Source organism: Suillus paluster (assembly GCF_016628075.1).
Source record: "Suillus paluster strain FC165 chromosome Unknown EDB91scaffold_21, whole genome shotgun sequence".
Classification (NCBI taxonomy): Eukaryota; Fungi; Basidiomycota; class Agaricomycetes; order Boletales; family Suillaceae; genus Suillus; species Suillus paluster.
The window spans coordinates 434256-451117 of NW_024537581.1; the positions used below are offsets into that span (position 1 = coordinate 434256).

Below are 16862 nucleotides of genomic sequence, written 5' to 3' on the forward strand. Positions count from 1 at the left end.
CAACTGTCACTGCCAGCAACATTTACAAGGCTTGTTGCTCAGACTCACTGGTATCTCACTCTTGCTTTCACTGGGAATGAAATACTGATCATGGTGATGATAATCGGTTCAGGATTTGGAACAGTTTCACCACCTCTGCAAACCCTACAAAGCCGCAGCTCAGGCCACCGGCTTTGGCTTTCCAGAATTCCAAGCCGGGCCATGCACATCACTAATTGGTTCATAAACATGATCATAGATGTCTTATTCCTCAATGGCCTTTACCAATACATGAATGAGGAGAACCTTGACTCTGTGTTTGGCCTTGCCAGGGCTGCATCGCATAATGCGCTCAGTGGTTTCAGAAATGGAACTTACTCGAACATTGACGCTTCTGCAGAACACTTCTGTGAGCCATATGGCAGGGTCATGGCATTGATCAAACTCATACAACACGACAATGCGAAGAGGGAGAGGTTCATGCATTTGTGTAATCTTATCATAACACACAGTTGAGAGATACTCAGGCTTTAAACATTTGTACTAACTACGTAGTGACTCAAGCATCATAGTATCTATTACCTCAATGAATGTTTAATGTACGAGCTATTAGTATAACAGGTTCTTGCTGAAATTCCATCATGGGTCCTTCGATCTTAAGATATTTTGAAAGCATTATCAGTATTTGGGCTAATTAGACAAATTATCGGAAATTCAGGCTAATTCTGATAATTCTGATAATTAGGAGAAATTTAGGGCGGGAAGGTTTTCCTGATGTATGGGCCGTCACGGACCCAGACCCTGATGACCCGCTTCTCTCGGCAGAAAGCGGCACTTCCGTGACCTTCGAGCCTGTCTCAGTCGGAGTCGCACGTAAATACTTGTCCGCCGTGCGGGCCTGGCACATTGCTCAGGGTTGGCCCCCACCGCTGTCTGACTCTCACCATGACCGTATCAACTGGTCCTTGCCGGGCCTGGAGAACTTGCATGGCGGCCGTCGAAAACCTCTCCGGCCACCCATATCAGTCGCGATGCTCTTGCCTCTCAAGGCCACCCTCATATTATCAGATCCCTTCGACCCATGCGTGTGGGCGATGGCATCATGTGTATTCTTTGGCATGATGCGCTTCGGTGAAGTCTCCGTCACTTCTCGCTCCGCATTCAACCCAGTCAAACACCTTACCCGCACTCATGCATTCTTTGGATACGACTTGTGGAACAACCCTTACGCACGTCTCGACCTACCATCAGCCAAGACAGCTCGGGCCGGGGAGTCACAATCTGTCTTTCTCAACGAGCAAGGAGACCTGTGTCCTCTGTCGGCTTGGCCTTAGTCGTTCCCGCCCTCGCAAATGATCCTTTGTTTTCGTGGCGCGACAGCAAAGGTGATGTTCGTCCAATGGCCAAAATCCCGGCCTTGGAGCGCATCAACTCAATTTTAATGGCCTGGGGTTGGGGCACGACTTTCGGTCACTCATTTCGAATAGGTGGTGCGTCCTTTTATCTCGCAAAGAAGGTTGATCCCGAAATAGTTCGAATTGCCGGCCGCTGGAGATCCTTAGCGTACGAGACGTATATCCGTGCATTTGAGCAAATCTGCTCTCAACACCTGGCTAATGCAGCATCATTCTAACCGTCGCCTCCACGTCTGGTTGGGCTAGGCAGCTATGAGCCGCGGATCGTTCCGGCTTGATGGGCGAGCGGCTCCACCTGCCTGCGTCCCATCCCGAGCTAACGCTCGGTCCAGCCCAACCTATTAGATCATATCAGGCAGACGAAGCTGGATATAATAAACCTGGAAACAGCATTCGCGCCAGAACCATGAGAAGAATGAAAGATCCGATCATTACTCTCGCTATGATGGACTGCGATGATGAAAGAGACAAAAGGTACTAGTAGCTTCTTGTTTTGGGGTTGAGAACCGCTTGCCGATAACACGACTATGCAGTCTTCTTGAAATAAAGTTTGTATTGAAGGATGCTAGCGGGACAACTTGAGATTCAGCCTACGGCATAAACGTTTGGACCATGAGGCACCCTACTAGTGTCAAACATTATATTACGGTACACCTACTTCCTCTGCATTACTTACTCTGGGTTAAAGGACTCACGGAGGGGTTCCCGATCCTGGTATATTCTCTCAAAGTTGCGGTGGCGTCCGGTCCAATAATATTATAACGCTACGCCACATCCATCGCAGCTGGACAAGAGCTACGGACGAATGTGTCTGATTGGTCAAACGTGCGATAGTATCTCCGGCGAAACTAGAGGCAATTACAGCATCGCCCGAGACTCGTAAGATGCACTTTCAAAACACAGAAAACGGTATGGTACAACGTGATCTTGACGTGATCGTCATCATTACAATCATAAGGCGAGTTGTAAACAAGTCCCAACTCGTAAATACCAAGGTAAAGCTCGGGCAGAAAATGTAACGTAGTACCCGTCCTTCGGGGGACTCGGGATATTCGTAGTATGGATTCATAATAATAGTAAATCATGGATGGGCATCAAGGTAAGTCGTGTGGAGGTCCAATCGTCGTCATCGTCATACGAAAATGACCTGTTCATGTCGGTATCTCGCTCGCGGCTTATAGTTCAAGGGTATATAGTCCATCCGTTCCTTGACGGATGAATGGAATTTGGGATGCTGGTAGGGAATAGCGCGACCTTTGCCCATATGGAACCTGCCATCCATAGTCAATCATAAAAGAAGTTCTTCGCAGTTACAAGTAGCTCACTTCCATTTCTTGTGCCATTTTCCATGTGCATCTTGCCAGGCGAATGGAAGGGGAATGATTTCAAGGAGCCACCAGGCCTTCTGCAGCTGCAATTCGTCAAATAAAGGAGCAAGAGCATCACAGGTTTCTGGATTTGGCTGTGATGGTGTAGTGGGAGGATCAGTGGGAGGGCTAGAAGGGGCGGGTAAGGGTTCTTCTTCTACTAAAGTGTCGTTGGTTGCAGCACTGAGAACGGTCGTGTCTGTCATCGGTGGTGACTTGCCGGTCGGATTCTCAGTAGCAGGCGGCGTTTTCGAAATAGGAAGGCTCGATAATGGCATGCCGACACGCTCAAGGGCCGCCTCATCGAAAACGATGCCGCACTGAGACAGGAGAACCTGTTCAACCATCCAGCGAAGAGTGGTTTGCGCCAACGAGACCTTGACAGAGTTCCCAACATTACCGCCGCCTATGTCTGCTCATATTTTGTCAAGAGAGAATTAGCGAAATGTATGTATGCTCACCGGTATGGCATCCTGGGAACCAGACTTCCAGAACATCTGATGGTGGTATTGGCTCTACGTCTGGACTATCAAGGACTTCCACACTCGTCTCTTCCTTGACGATGATAGTCTCCCCAGGCATCTCAGCGACGATCTCGTTTGTGCTCTGCTGGCGCTGAATTTTCTTGAAACCATGCTTCAGTCCTTGAAACTTCGGCCTTTTCACGAGCTTCTTTCCGCGTTTCACAGCTTGAAGGAGCTTATTCCGCAGTGAGCCATTTTTACCGGAAGCTCTATCTTCCAGTTCGGCAACAGCTTCGGATAACTTTGACATCTGGGCAAATTCTGGATCAGCTGTATCTGACTGGGGTCGATGATATAAATTTGGCTGAAATTTAACACGGTGCTATGGATGAGAGTCAGTATAGAGTAATGCAGGGTAATGGGCCGAATAGACCTCGTCGAGAGCCAAAGCGTGTCGAAATGTCTTGATCAGGGTATTGCAGTTTGTGAATGGCAGGCTCCGGCTCAAGAGCATCCCGGTACTTTGTACGGTGTCCCTAAAAAAGGAACCGAAAAGTTAGTTTCAGGTAGCAGGACATAGGAAAAACTTACCAGACTCCTACGAACTCTACCCGGACGTCATGCGAAAATGTCTGCTTAAAGCCTGCAGCCAGCAGATCTGCTTGTGTGCCAGTCTGCTTGTAGGCCTGGATAGGCAAAGCCAATTTGCTGGACGTCGGATTTTGGAAGTAGCCCAACCTGCGACGATGTCTTAGCACGAAAGGCAACTTCCAATGACGACCAACAAGCAACTGACCCTGTACAGCATTCCCGCTAACTGCACGTGCAGTATATGCTCCTCGAGAGAAGCCTGCCTTGAGTTAAGTGGAATCTATTGTGCTCTCAATGCGAGGTTCTCACCGAAAAGACATATCTTATCACCAGGTCGGTAGTTGTCCATCAAGAATTTGTAGCCCTCCATAACATGAACGTCTAGGTACCTGAAAAAACTCAAGCAACTTCGAGCTTCATTTCAGCCTACCATACTCACCATGCAAAAGCCTCATCCAATATCTTGGCGAGCCAAGTGAACATGGGGGACACCACTCCAGGAGAAAAATACGTCCCAACGCCAGCCTGTATAATAAGGGGGACTTCAGTACCCTTGTTACTGCAACGTGGGTGATCCGCGATCGGATAGTGAATTCGCTGGGGTACTGCACAGGCACATACCTGATAATAGGAAAGCTGGCTGTCTGTGTCTTTCTTCAATAAAGACACGAACTTAACAACATTCGAATTCTGTGACAAAACGATTTGTGAGTACCATTAGCTACTATATCTAGTGTATGGTATTCGGAGACTCACCGTCGCATCGTAAGATCCTGCAGTACCGTCAAAGGTTGCAATGAGGACCTTTGGCTTCCTTGATACTTGGCTTTCGCCCGCGTCCGACATCGTATCGAGCAGTCACGAACGAGAGACGGAAATATGCGTCTGTGAAGGGTGACACGACGCGGACGCTCACGGTTGTAGAAATACTGTACCAAAATCTGCGTAGGGGTATTATTAGTTCGGAAGAAGTCTGGACTAAAACGAAATGAGATGGCTTGCAGTTTTGTAGCTTGCAGGGGCACCGATATGGTGCTCGGTAGTTGTCTTATTTGGACATCGTCTTCCAACTTATTAGCACAGCGGTATCACATGGAGGCTCTTCGACATCATCATATCAAAACGTTTGCTGTGTCCACAGTTGTCAACAATACACATAGAGCTTCGGAATAACCTAAAATTAAACCAACGGCCCGGCACAGCGGACAACCAGCTGGCGGAGTTACTTTTCGGGGTTTTATTTCACACTCCGTTCAGTAATCAAATCGTACCGCCTCGTTTTAGAACGTCATTTACGGTCCGCCTTGAAACAAATACATGATCAAATAGAGATTGAGGGTAAGTACTTCAACCACACTTATCAGTAAATTGGAGCCATGCTAGCACAGTAGGAGCTGAGAGGTCACAAGAAGTCAGGATCTGATTACTTTTTTTCCCGCGGCAGTTGGTAATCCTTGGTTTCAAGATCGACGACATCCTCAATGAAGAGAAAAGGCACTACATAGAGATCGACAATGTTCGCAAGCAGGTTCCAGCTCGGCTCACCATCTATAGATATCGATTTCAAATACAACATAAACTTAGACCCTCCTCGAGACGGACTACAGTTTCTAATACCCTGACTTCTGCAAACACTGGTATATTTTGATCACCGGTCCACGCACTGTGCGCAGCATTTGGGGCAGTGTATGTAGTCCCGACTCAAATTTGCCCCCTTTTTCCCCACGATACTCGCATGAGATAATTTCCTGCTTCACGCCTAAGGCAAATTCGTCTCCCTGGGAGAGACCAACGGTAGCACTTGTATCAACTTTCCCTTAGCATTAGAACCCACAGTCATCAGCCCCCCACATCACGCCTATCCCATGTTCAAGTCAAAGCATGCCATATCTGGAACCCTGGTAAGGCACAGCTATACTTGTTGAGACAAGGTGGGGTATGCTTCGAACGCCAACATCACCGAATAATGCCCGATCGGGCTCTTGACTATGTGGAGTGCTGCGCCCTGATCATCGCAAGCTCCTCAAGCAACGTGCGGTGCCGATATGCTAGGCGAAGATTTGGCACGTTTGTCTGTGCGGCCGGTAAGTACATAAATAAGTCGAGCGCATAGGGACAGCTCGTGTACCTTGTGGATGTCATTGCCTGCAGCGCCCGGCATGTACCATTCTTGACCGAGCCAGTGCCTTTTAATTTCCATCTCAAAACCACTTTGAATTACAGAGTTGCGAGCGAGCTCAGCTAGCGAGCTTTGAGGAAGCTTATAGATCTGTCACGTAGCAGGTCAGTCACTAGTAAATATAAAGTTGGCGAATGCTGAACATCTTACATGAGCTGCGACACTGTACTCTTCTAGCAGTGGTTCCTATTACCACGGTGTCCAAATAAGTCACCATCAAGTAGTATCAGAGACATGGGCTCACCTTTGTAAAATGGAATTGCAACGGATCGTCAGTGCTCAAACTCACATTTAACCCGACTTTGAAAAAGTCTGGAAGTGGGTTGCGCTCATAGGTCAGGAACAGTGCATTGTTGCTCAAGGGGCTCATAGCCAGCCCAATTTGTTTCAGGTAGAATAAGTACTGCAGCGCGGGAACCTTGCGGAGTAAAATCCCATGGGAAATCGAGTGAGATGTGAGAAAGGCCGCGGTCAGGTGATCCGTGTCTCCTGCTTCGCCAGCATGAGGTCGAAACACGAACGTGTCTGCGTAGCAGTCAATTTCAACTGGAAGGAACTCGGAGACAATAACAAAAGAAACTCACTGAACCCTCGTGCCTTTCGCCAGTGGTTCAAGCTGGCCATGTTTGCATACATGTAGTACATCCTGCATTCGTGGTTACCCGACATTTAATTGACCGATATTAACAGCAGGTCAGTGCTCACTCACCAATAAGAGAACGGAGGATTTTGATTGGAGTCCCAGAGACGAGGAAAAGGGAATTTGCGGTGGAACCGACGTTCCGCCTTAGACTCGTCATCCACGCTGTCGAAGCCGACGACTCGTTGCAAGAAGACATGAAGCTCGGGGTGCGACTGAGGATCTTTTGTGACCTCAAAGAGTGGGCGGAAGACATCTACAGTGGTGGTAAATCGTCGATGTGAATAAGATTATGGGATGAGACTCACTGATAACAATTTCTTCGAATGTTTTGACTGCACCAGTCTCCTTGTACACTTGATACAGTCGAGGAACTTGAATGAGCCAGCGAACATTATGCGAGAATAGATCATTGTTGATGATCCATTTCGCGAGCTTATCCCACTCGTCAACGGATCTACCGTAAATACTGACACGCCACTCGCAGTTCTGAGAATATGATCTAAGAAAAAGGTATCCTGAGGTTCGCAAGTGGCACATCCGTACCTGGTATTTACTTTGCTCCACATCATTCATGACCTCTGTGACATGTCAGATTGGTGCGAGGAGAGCATCATGAAGCATACCTCTGGTGATCTCGGCGAAGTATCTACCATCTATTTTATTATCTATTTTGAGGAAAATCTCTCTTAGCCTGGACTCGCCGATTGGATTGTACTTCAGGTTAAATTTATCGAACCGGTGGAAGGAATCTTGGTGGGCATGCATATCGAGCGTGTTGATGGATAAATCGTATGCGCTCAGCTTGAGCGATTGAAACACCTGCTCCAGCGTCAGGTCTGTCCCGTCACGGAAGATAACGACATCCTGAAACAACGGGAACGTTTGAGTAATAAACACGTCGCATGTGAATTTATACAAACATGAGGACTGCGTTTCATCTTCGACTTGATAAACCGCAAGAGGTGCTTCTGGTTCATGCAACTTGCTAGATGGACATGAGTGTCCACCTTGCGAACATTGTAGAAGTCCCTTAAGATCGCGTAAATCAGTCAATCACCTTGCAAGTGCGATCAAAAACGCACCTGTGCGGCACGCTCTGTAAAAGCGTCCTTCATAAACGTTCAGGATCGATTTCGAAAGTCTCCACGCACCTTCATGTCTGCTAATTCTTGAAACTCGTTTAAGAGACTATACATCTCAAATTTGCTTGCGAGATACTTGAGCCTACGGTATGCTATACTTTTCGCGGGACCATCAGAGATAACACTGAGGACATAGTCTAGATCAACAAAGTACTCTCTGATAGTGGGTATATCGAAGAGCGGTTTCTTGTTTTCTTCTGGGAAAGGGGGTGGATCAAGTTCCTCTGGCAGGAAGGAGACGGAATTACCTTCAGCGTTCGTGTATACTTGATACACGCCTTTATCGTCTATTTCGAACTCCCACTCATGACTACTAGGTATTTCACATTGAGAGAAATTGAATTGGTGATCCGGTGTAACGCGATCATCTGCGCTAATGACTTTTTCTTTCGCAGTAAAGCGCCAGTGAGGAGGAGGAGGTTTCGGATATATAGCCCAAGGCTCGTGAGGGCTTTTCGGGGATGCAGCCAAAGATAGGTTAGCATCGGGCTTGACCGCAGAAACGTCCGCGAGGCCCTCAGCCACGCCATGGAAAACACCGTCGTGGTCTCTGGGGTTATCTCCCAGCCTCTGCAGAGATTTTGTGATATATTTGTCGCGAAGCTCAAGGCATCTCTGAAAAGACTGAACAACATGTGCAAGCTCCGGAGTAATCATGGCGTTCACTGTGGACACATATAACCTGAGCGGTCAGATTGGACACGTCAGATGAAGACGCACTCTGGTGCTGAGCATCCAACACATGCTTTTTATCGTCATCATCAGAGAAAGGTGACGGATGTGACTCTTCGGTGCTTTGAGTTTGAAGTGCTTCACGGATGGAAGACAACTTGAAACTGCCAGAGAGTGATGAACCATCAGGCTGAGGAAGCGCAACATCAGAGGTGCGACGTTGTGTCCATTTCTGCTCCTCCATCTGATCGTTCAAGATCATAAGAGTCTACGTTGTCTTTTGGAAAACGCGATCTCACTTGTTGGAGGCTCTTTTCGTCGGTATAACCATAAAATCCGTCTCTGGGTTCGGGGATGGTCAAGCCAGAGTTTGATTCGACGATATTATTCGGCGTTGGGGTGCGAGGTAAGGTTGGAGATACATCTCCAATCATCTTTGGGCTCTATCAGTAGATTCAGTACTACGGATGGTGATAGTCAGTGCCTAAAGTTATTTATATATATATTATTGATCTTATCCTGTTACATAAGTAATAATAATGATTGTGTTCATATTACCTCTTCTTAACACCATCGAGCTCCTCGTCGCGACGAGGACGAAAAGCACGTCGTTCACAACGAATAGCAACGGTCATCGTGAGATGGGAAATACTGCATCAAACGCCAATCAAAGCTCGCGTTCGCCGGTACCAAGCAGACGAATTGATTCATCTGCGCGTCGACAAGCCCCATCACATTCCCCGTCACCCAACCCCCATCAACCACATCGATCATTACGGACAAAGAAAAAATCACTCGAGCTACCAGATCTTGCTTCTCTTTCACTGACACCAGCAGCATCGTACCACAACTCTGGAAATTCCTCCCCCTTATCACCCTACCGTCGGCCACTGAGAACAACTTCTCCAATCCCGATTCCAAATCCTGCCTATAACAATGGAACTATGAATAATGCTTCAAATACGGGCACTTCCCCTCGTGGGCGTCAGCCAAATTTGAAAGCAACCGCAAAGAGAGATACCGATACGGGCAACTATTCGGCAGAACTACTCTTGGATCACCCCCCATCCACCCATATCCCGGTGCCTCATCAACGCACCCGGGGTAGCCCTTACTTCAGAGGTGCACCTTTGCGGTATAACTCCACTCACTCTTTTGCATCGCGCGGTCAGTCCGCTCAACCTCGTATGCAAGAGCTCTATGCCGAAAGTGAGATTGAGGCATCTGCGCAACCCCGTTCATCTGGTTTTGTTCAGGAGACCGTGCATTCAACCATACCACTCGCGCTTCACAAAGCGGAGGAGATCGCCAAATCGGAAGATCCTGACCCCGACGGGGAGAACGGCCAGCTGATGAAACGACCAAATCAAACACATGAGGAACAAAAAGAACCCGTCTCCGTGAAGATTACATGGAATGGTGGTGGGAAAAGCGTGTTCTTAGTTCGTGCTGGAGATGATAATTGGAAAGGGCGACTAACTATGGAGCCTGAGTATGTCGTCTCTCCTTTGCAACCTTCGCCCTATTCCTAACATCTTATCACAGTGATCCATCGAGCGATAGATCGTGGTCGGCATGGGTACCGCTCATGCCCGGTACTCATCATATTCGATTCATCGTCGATGACCAATGGCGGATAGCAGATGACTTGCCTAAGGCTGTTGATGATGAGGGTACTCTTGCCAATTATGTTGCCGTTCCTATCTCCGGCTTGACTCCACCTTACGTGTCCTCTGTTGCCCCTGCTACACCGGCAGGGCGCAATCCACCCCCTCATGCCCACTCCTTCTGGTCATCAACAAGCTCTACGCACGGTTCAGTTACGGATATATCTTCAAGCGCAGATCCCAAGGGTACGCGTGCAAGGTGGACGGATGATATTCCCGCAGGGCTCAAAGCAGCTGCTCAGGAGGAAGAAGCCTATCTAGCATATACTGCTGGTCCCGAATACGACCAGGCTCCCAGCCAACATGTCCCCACTCCCAACATTCCACCTGCCCCTGGACTGCCACGGCATCTTGATAAACTGATACTGAATGCGAAACCAGGGCAGCCTCCAGCAGGGAACAGGGGCCGGGAACGAGAGCGGGAACGCGAACGTGAAAGGGAGCGTGAAAACAGACGGCGACAGGGACGATCCCTCTTGGGAATGACGAGCACCGTTGCTCGTGAGCTTCACAAGGAGGACAGGGCTACAGAGTTGGATGCTCCTGCGATTCCCATTACTACGGCAAGCGGCACGGATGTGACCAGCGCACATTTGGCAGCTCCTGCGCATACTCGGTTAGGTCTTGGTGGACCTGGGCTTAGCGATGATGCTAGCGTCCTACCTGTTCCATCTCATGTTGTCTTACATCACTTGTGTACCAGTGCAATTCGCAATGGTGTCCTGGCCGTCGGTAGCACCACACGATATCGCACGAAGGTTTGCTTTTTCGTGTTATGGCATCCATCGAGATTGCTGACTATGAAGCTACAGTATCTCACGACCATCTATTATAAACCTACATGATGATTTTACGATTTATCTTGCCTTTCCGGCGGATGCCTTTGATTCGGTGGCACAACGATTCGACAATTTATAGAACCGACGTGCTATCTCGATAGCCCTCTTTTGTCGAGACGCCGTCGTACACAGTCGCTGATCCATTTTCCCTTTCTTTTGCGATGCTGTTTTTGCATATGTTCTTCTACTACTCTTTTGTGATATCGTCTTTTACGTGACACGTATTGCCGCACTACGACTAACCAGACATACACGACGGACTGCCTCGCTACGATCTCAACATATTAGAATACCCACCAAAATGTATCTTCCCGTATGTCTGGAAATTTGTAAACAGTTAGATTATCTATGTTAGAATTGAACAATGAGTTGTATTGGCAAAGCTTCCAAGCTTTGACCGTGTTCACGATATCTTTAAAATATGTACCTAAGCCAAACCAGCGCTGGTCTTGCCTTGTCTCATCAACGTTAAACAGTGCCCAAGCTCGATGACCTGACAGCTGGTCTGTGAGGAAAGCCGCCGATCGATAGAGGGCTTTGCCTACCACGATCGTATCTTCAGCCTCCCTGGTATGGGGGACACGTTATCCCGACTTTCGCAGTTCCAGGCCTGCCCGCACATGCGGACATTCTAAAACTGCTTCCCCCGATCGAAATCTTGAACAGAAATAAAATATTTGATATGAATACGTCACTGGCTAAAACACTAAGCTCGGGCAGTGCCGACGGGACTTGCATTGACTGCAAATCCGCACTGAAGCGGCAACCGCAAAAAGGGCAGACAAAGATTCAGACCAACAACTATCAGAATCAGAAACAGATGATACGGTAGCGCAGATTTCGTAGTACAGGCGTGTGACCTTGCGCTGCGAGGTATTAAAAGGGCTGGTCCTTGTACAGAGTGCATATGCTGCGCATTTTTGATTTCGACATTCAGGTCGATCCCCTCTCTCCTCAGTTTAAGTCGTAGTATGGCGGCCGTATACCGGGGGGACCGTATAAGAATGTATACCTACTAATAAGACAAGTATTGCTATATACTTAGAAGCTCGACTTGGACGGTCCGACCGACCGACTATCTTCCGTTTTTCAAGGTCTGGCTTGGGGAGACTAGTAGGTCCGACCCTTTGAGCCAAGTGCAGCAATTCAGAGTTTGTTGGAGAAGAGACAGCGCGGTAGGCAAACATCAAAGTATTAAATGGAGGAGGACTACGACTCGAGAGGCGTTGTGTTCTTTTAGTGCGAACTTGAACTCGCGAGTACAACTATTAAAAATATTAAATCCCAACACACGCGTGGATGTGTGTGCAGTAACGTTGGACTTGCGGACTTGCGCCGAAGCTCCCCGTGCTCCAAGATCATCTACATCCGAACCGACCGAGGCCGCCGACTCCCAAGCTCGCACGTTTAAAGTATCAGGCTTCCGTTGCCCAGCCAATAGATCCACTCGCAACGAATGGAGCCAAGCTAAAATAAATGGTAAGGCGAGGAGGAATCTGGAGGAATGTTTCCCTATGTTTCCAGCTGGAGAACGGAGTAGATCTAGATAATTTCGGACTTAGATACTCTTCTCCGATGTGACGCTCTCAGGGGCAGTGGAAGTTCAAGCAGATTGATCAAAGCGGTTTCAATCTTCACCAAATATTCGTCTCCTGCCAGTCAACGACGGACATATCCTCGATACCGTCAGAAACTGCATTGCAACCTCCGTTCCACTGCCCAGAGCGTCACATTAGTTATGAGTAGTATCTAAGCCTGGGACCCCGAAAATTATCTAGATCCACTGGAACATTGCCAGTTCCTCGGTACAACTAAAATATTATCGTATCTGTCTTGCCATTCGTCCTAGCCCGGCTCCACTCACCGCGAGTAGACCTATTGGCTGGGCAAGAGTCGACGTCGCGAGAACCTGAAATACGGAACCAAAACAAATCTCAAGCTGCTCATTTCAAGCATGTATGTCCCCAACTGAGCAACACGCCTTACGCCTTCGTAACCCTCATCTTGTGGTTGTTCGAACGTTCCTTCCTGTGTACTTACATTTGTTAGCAATCGCCTTCACAGTTTAGGGCACATCATATTCTCGTCATTGGAATACGGCTGAGCTCACCACTATGGATGAATCTAGTATTCAATATTCATTTGTTGAACCGGCTTGCTCCATGTACAGGTGCTTACTGCCCGTCGGCACGGCAAGATAAACTTATCATAGTGCATAGTGATCAACATTGTCAGCACGGCTGTCCAATGTCCCTTTTTTTCTCCTTGTGACGAGCATCCAATTTTACTGAGCCAAGAGTGAGCGCTCCTAGTAACTAAACCAAGGATTTTGAGCTGATGTCAAGACGCAGCACGCACGGAGCCGTCGCCAACGCACCGTCGTCGTCGAGCAACCGTCGAGAAACGCTGGCGTCACTAATAGCAGGAGGTAAGTACAGGTAAGTACTTGGTCATCTCCACTTATTATCGTTCATGTGCCGGAGCACACGTGGCTTCCTTGGGCACGATCATTGAATCAGTTCTGTCATATCCGTTCATTTTCACATACTAGTAAATGCTCGTCGGTGGCCCGTCGCACCACTGCTGTGCCAACTGTGATGCTGCTCGATCGTTGCTGCCAATTTCCGCAAAGAAAGGGATTGCTTTCGAGCTTTGTTCTGTTTTCAATTGCGGCTGTAGGTTCGTGTGCTTGGGATCAACTGGAAATACTTACGTATGAGCATAGCAAAACTTGGCTTTTGCACTGTCGGGATAATCGCGGAACAAAGGTCGGGGTTCAAAGGTAGTTCACTGGACCGCTGGTGGTGGGAAATTCGGTGGACGCCGGGAGTTATCCAGGCCAATCACCGGGGCTAGTAAGCATTCACGTCAGTGCATATCCATAGGGCCGTATCTGTGGAAGCCCGATTAATCTAAGCGCGCCACGACTGGCTGGACAGCCTTTGCACAACGCATGGTAGCGAGCCAATGTGTGCCCCTTGCGTCCATTTGTGTGGACCTATGTCAGCTGATACCTTCGAAGGTTGGACTCTCCGAGAAGTTGTTGATGCAAATGCCTTTCACTAAAAATAAACGACTGAGTCCGCTCAAATCGATGTCTATAGCCTATGACACCGGTGTCCCGGTAAGTACTGTGATTCATTCTACTACCCGGTTATATGCGGGCAGGACGGGGGTCGTACCGGAACACGGACAAAGTTTAAAACTTCGAAACAACGTGACATTGACGCCCTCCGATTTCATTTTTCATACGATATCATGTCGTAAGTAGTGATTGACCTGTCATCAAATCACCATGGTCAAGATCTGATCATACTCGCACTCGTCGGGATTGATTAACCATGTGGAGGCATCGCACTTCTTGAAATCTGAAGAGTGTCTGCTTTGACGTGCGAATGGTTGGGGTTGGCGGTGCAGCAATATCGATAAGCCGCAAAAAAATATGGATCGGGATCGGTGCTGCAGAGATCGAATGACATCCTGTCGGGCGTTAAACTGGGTGAGGCAGTCCAAAAAGAACAAAGTTCACTTAATACTAGTCTTTTCAAGAATAGCAAGTAGTGGCGCCGAGGGTGGTATAAAAGAGGGCTCGATCTTTGGGGTTCTAAACTGGAGACTCGCTATTGTACAAACATGCAACTCTACCACAATGAGCAAAGTTACCAGCGTCCTGCGAAGCAAAGCAAAATCGCATCGCAGAGGCAATATCGAGTCAAAGAGGGGGACGGGTTCGAGGAACTCCGCAAAGTTATTTACTCAGTGACAGGGGAAGCTCCCCAGACCAGGCGCGAAACCTTGAAAAAAGGTATACTGGTTCTAACATGCGCTTTTCTTGCATGCTCATCCCCTTCACAGCTGCAGAAGTGCTGAGGCAGTTGTCCAGAGAAAGCGAGGCAATTTCCAGGCATGAGCCACTCCCACCCTTAGCAAGCTCCTCAGCTTCGTCCTATGAAGTTATCCAGGGAACCCATACGTCTTATGGTACGCATTTCTTTTGGTCGCCATCGACGGGTTCTCATAGACATTCCTAGAACCCCTTATAATCCCCAATAACGAGACGTGGACAAATGCTATTGCACCATGGCCAAGGAACAATAGCCCAATGTCAGACACATCGGCAACGAGCTCGATGCTGGAGTATCATGACCATCCTCAGGCAGAGGCATACCATATGGTCGGTCGTGGGGGCGATTGGAATTTAGTTCAACCAACCCCTTCGCAATTTCGACAGTCCTCATTCTCCACGCAGTGGAATGATCCGTCGCTCATTCGCTTGAACGTTGATCAAGTCCCATTCTACGTAGAAGGGATGGGAGTAAATTAAATTTTCACCTCAGAACTCGACGAATCCCTGAATATTTACTTGTAGTATTACTTGATTGATCTTGCATATAATATTCACATACCTTGTAGCTTTTAGCATACTTTTTTGCGTATTCATCGGATCTATACCCTTGATGAAATATTTCCACCGAGAGGGTGAGCGAGAGAAGCACGATTGTTTAACATCCTGGTTGTTCCATGACAAAACATGCCGCTATATTCGCATTCGTGTCAGTCGCATACTGACGACGGACGTACTATGATAGTACTCCAAGCGTGCCAGTGACGCCGCCCATAATGCGTCTTGAGATACGTAGTGAGCGTAGCGCCTTTCCGTATAATAGTAGCTAAGCCAGTTAAAGTATGCGGGCCTGGCGCTAACCGTGAACTGTCGGTGAGTCAAGATGAATGGCTACTTCGGTTATTTGATCTCCACCCATGATCGAGAGGTAGCATGTGCGTCCTCACCAGAGGACTAAAAATGACCTTAAATGAGATTGTAGTTCATTCTTATTCGCGAAGAGCGAAATGAAATCACCGCGGTGTTCTGGGAGCAACAACCATCTCCCCAAGACGCGTGTCGGAGCTGAGTGCGAAACGCAAGCGCGCAACTGGTGTTGCGAACATAACATACACACAGCGCTTAATGAGCACGACTCGTTGAACGATCGATTGAGCCTGTACAATGTAAACAAATGAAGGGAAAAGATGGCAAAAAATACCTCTCTACCACCCAGAGCGAAATTAGGGAAAGTTCGACAACAAACCACACAGGTCGTGTTCGGATGAGATCCATCAATGACCACTGTCATTAAACGTCAATCCATCGTAAGGTTCGTTTCCTGATATGCGCAGCCTAGCCGGATAAGTCAACCATAGGAATGGCGGCAGAGATGTAACTTCAGGGTGTAATGCTGGGGACATGCAACAGGCACCGCACAGCAGGGAACGGCGATTTGTGATCAAACCGCGAGACTGACCAACACACGGCGAATGGCCGTGTGCGTAGGAAACCATCAACTTGGGTCACGTTTTTTGAGAGGGTTGCTGTACCCGTTTGAGGGGGAACCAAGTACTTTCATCCAGAATTTCATCCATGCGCATATGGAGTGAAAACTTGCTTTTCAGTGTACAGGCAGCTGATCCGGATAGGAAGGAAATCGAGCGCTGAAAGAACAAGCGCACTTTCGCGAAGGTACGACCGGATACCATCATTGTGGCCGCTGGCGGCGGCATTGCCCCTAGGCTAGTACTATTCTGGCGCAAACATGCCGCCGGACGCGAATGAGAGAATTACAAAAAAAATGTAATTTTAGTAAATGAAGTGTAAGTAGTATATACGTAGTACAACGATCAGCCAACCACATGAACGAGAAATAACAAGTACTTCAGCGAGTCGAAATTCGAACAGTCAAAAACATGATGCTGGTACCACAATACGCTATGTATAACTCGGAATGAGGACCCTGAATCATTACTACACCATGAGTCCAATGAATCTAGTCTGCTGCAAACGTACAATAAGGTTCGCCCAACTCAACACCGCGGACCGACGCATCGGATGTACGATGCTAGTCCCAA

At 48.1% G+C, this 16862-nt stretch overlaps 5 protein-coding genes across 5 annotated transcripts; 3 read left to right on the top strand and 2 right to left on the bottom strand.

Moving 5' to 3' along the window:
• Window positions 1-201: 201 nt before the first annotated feature.
• Window positions 202-1612, top strand: EDB91DRAFT_1247741 (uncharacterized protein; the record flags this gene model as incomplete). The annotated part of the gene is made up of 3 exons (XM_041322850.1): window positions 202-455; window positions 725-1297; window positions 1360-1612. 3 exons carry the CDS (start codon window positions 202-204, stop codon window positions 1610-1612), a joined length of 1080 nt encoding a protein of 359 aa, XP_041177995.1.
• A 659-nt stretch (window positions 1613-2271) lies between these two features.
• On the bottom strand, window positions 2272-4956 carry EDB91DRAFT_1336135 (uncharacterized protein). Its single transcript, XM_041325522.1, has 8 exons — window positions 4573-4956; window positions 4256-4506; window positions 4126-4205; window positions 3817-4075; window positions 3659-3761; window positions 3223-3607; window positions 2720-3173; window positions 2272-2665 (listed from the first exon to the last, which is right to left on the bottom strand). The coding sequence occupies exons 1-8, from the start codon at window positions 4660-4662 to the stop codon at window positions 2527-2529; spliced, it is 1761 nt and encodes a 586-aa protein (XP_041177996.1). The 5' UTR covers window positions 4663-4956; the 3' UTR covers window positions 2272-2526.
• A 698-nt stretch (window positions 4957-5654) lies between these two features.
• EDB91DRAFT_1128801 (AMP deaminase) lies at window positions 5655-8936 on the bottom strand (the record flags this gene model as incomplete). Its single annotated transcript, XM_041318545.1, has 14 exons — window positions 8752-8936; window positions 8501-8696; window positions 8029-8445; window positions 7790-7977; window positions 7721-7734; window positions 7559-7667; window positions 7262-7502; window positions 7182-7216; window positions 6944-7124; window positions 6705-6891; window positions 6580-6641; window positions 6240-6520; window positions 5945-6181; window positions 5655-5889 (listed from the first exon to the last, which is right to left on the bottom strand). Coding segments are annotated over exons 1-13 (2123 nt in total), but the record flags the coding sequence as incomplete, so codon positions are not given.
• Window positions 8937-9004: 68 nt separating this feature from the next.
• Window positions 9005-11103, top strand: EDB91DRAFT_308356 (carbohydrate-binding module family 48 protein). The gene is made up of 3 exons (XM_041326802.1): window positions 9005-9944; window positions 9998-10877; window positions 10932-11103. Exons 1-3 carry the CDS (start codon window positions 9094-9096, stop codon window positions 10962-10964), a joined length of 1764 nt encoding a protein of 587 aa, XP_041177998.1. The 5' UTR covers window positions 9005-9093; the 3' UTR covers window positions 10965-11103.
• A 3096-nt stretch (window positions 11104-14199) lies between these two features.
• EDB91DRAFT_308383 (uncharacterized protein) lies at window positions 14200-15514 on the top strand. The gene is made up of 3 exons (XM_041326803.1): window positions 14200-14763; window positions 14814-14939; window positions 14990-15514. The coding sequence occupies exons 1-3, from the start codon at window positions 14592-14594 to the stop codon at window positions 15280-15282; spliced, it is 591 nt and encodes a 196-aa protein (XP_041177999.1). The 5' UTR covers window positions 14200-14591; the 3' UTR covers window positions 15283-15514.
• The last annotated feature ends 1348 nt before the right edge of the window (window positions 15515-16862 follow it).